This window comes from Gossypium arboreum, chromosome 3, assembly GCF_025698485.1.
Source record: "Gossypium arboreum isolate Shixiya-1 chromosome 3, ASM2569848v2, whole genome shotgun sequence".
NCBI lineage: Eukaryota > Viridiplantae > Streptophyta > Magnoliopsida > Malvales > Malvaceae > Gossypium > Gossypium arboreum.
In genome coordinates this window covers 111665169-111667153 of record NC_069072.1, presented here as the reverse complement: position 1 = coordinate 111667153, position 1985 = coordinate 111665169, and the positions used below count along the sequence as shown (strand labels likewise).

The following is a 1985-nucleotide window of genomic DNA, read 5'->3' as shown; positions in this document are numbered from 1 at the left end:
CATATGTCGGGTAGTTTAACAAGGCTCTGCTCAACTTCTCACTAAAATAGGCCACGGGTCTCCCGTCTTGAATTAGCACGGCTCCTATCCCGACACCTGAGGCATCACATTCAATTTCAAACATTTTAGAAAAGTCTGGCAAAACAAGAAAAGGTACATTAGTTAAACAATCTTTAATAGAGTTAAAGGATTTCTCTTGTTCTTCATCCCAATGAAAAGCTGAAGACTTCTTGATCACACTCCTTAAAGGTGCGGCCAAGGTGTTAAAGTTCGGGACGAAATGCCTATAAAAGCTCCCCAAGCCATGGAAGCTCCGCACTTGGCTTATGCTTGTTAGTCTCGACCATTCTTGGATTGCTTTCACCTTATTTTGGTCTACCTCAAGTCCTTTTGAACTGACTACAAACCCTAAGAAAACAACCTTGTTAGTGAAAAAGGTGCTTTTCTTAAGATTAGCATACAAAGTTTCCTTTCAAAGGACTTTCAAAACAGCTTTCAAATGCAGCACATGATCATCTAATGATTTACTATAAATAAGTATATCATTAAAATAGACAACACGAAATTTTCCAATGAAAGAACGTAAAATATGATTCATAAGCCGTATGAAGATATTGGGTGCATTGTTTAGGCCAATGGCATGACCAACCACTCGTACAAACCATGTTTCATCTTAAATGCAGTTTTCCACTCGTCACCTTCTCGCATCTGAATTTGGTGATACCCGCTCTTAAGGTTCATCTTGGAAAAAAAGTTACGCACCACTTAACTCGTCTAACATATCATCTAGACATGGTATTGGATGTCAGTACTTGATAGTTATCTTGTTCACCGTGCGGTAGTCCACGCACATGCGCCATGTTTCGTCTTTTTTTTTTGTAACAATAATACCTTTACGGTACAAAGACTGAGGCTTTCTCTATGTACCCCTTCTCCATAAGCTCGTTCATTTGCCTTTGCAACTCTTTGGTTTCCTCAGGGTTACTATTGTAAGTCGGGCAATTCGGTATGGCAGCTCTGGGAATGAAGTCAATTTGGTGTTCAATCCCTCGAATGGATGGCAACCCACTAGAGACTTCATCTAGAAACACATCATCAAATTCCTGCAAAAGAGATACAATCGAAGAGTGAAGATTTTGATCCAAATTGTTAGTGTTCAAAAGGGCTTCCTTGTACATGAGTATAAGTTCGGGTTGCTTCAACAAAGAAGACTTTTGAGTATCACTCTCCTTTGAATAAACACTCATTTTGCTGAACTCTTTTTCTTCACTCATTTTATTTTCACGCTCCTTGCTCCTTTCTATTGGTTTGTTCACTTGTTTTCCTTTATTTTTCTCACTTTTATTTTCTCTCTCTTTTTCACTCTTCTCTTTTTGTTCACTCTCTTTAAATTTTTCAATGGAATCTTTTAGATTCAATTGATCTTCATAAACTTGTCTTGGCATCAATGGAGCCAAAGCCACATTTTTCCCAAGGTGTTTGAAAGTGTAGCGATTCGTATAGCCATCATGGATAACTTTAGGATGATATAGCCACGGACGCCCCAACAATAGATGACTGACATGCATGGGCACCACATCACAAAGAGCCTCGTCATTGTACTTGCCGATAGAAAGGGAAACTAAGACTTGTTTGGTCACCTTCAATTCCCCACCATTGTTGAGCCATTGAAGTTTGTATGGATGAGGATGCTTAGTTGTTGGCAGACTAAATTTTTCCACCATCAAAGTATTGGCTACATTTGTGCAACTTCCGCCATCCAAAAATCAAACTACACACCTTGCCTTGAACATGGAAACATGTATGGAAGATATTCTCTCTTTGTTGCTCATTCTCCATGCTTTGAAGGCTTAGACTTCATTTAATAACGAGGATTTCACCATCAACAGCGTATTCAAGTTCTTCCTCCTTATCGGCAGTTGTGTCAGATTCTTCTTATTTTTCTTCCTCCAACTCAATTTCACCATTAGGTTTTACAATCATAT

The 1985-nt window shown here is 38.8% G+C and overlaps 1 protein-coding gene across 1 annotated transcript; it reads right to left on the bottom strand.

The window, feature by feature from the left end:
• Positions 1-893: 893 nt before the first annotated feature.
• Positions 894-1724, bottom strand: LOC108464885 (uncharacterized). Its single transcript, XM_017765164.1, has one exon. It carries the CDS (start codon positions 1722-1724, stop codon positions 894-896), a length of 831 nt encoding a protein of 276 aa, XP_017620653.1.
• Positions 1725-1985: the final 261 nt, after the last annotated feature.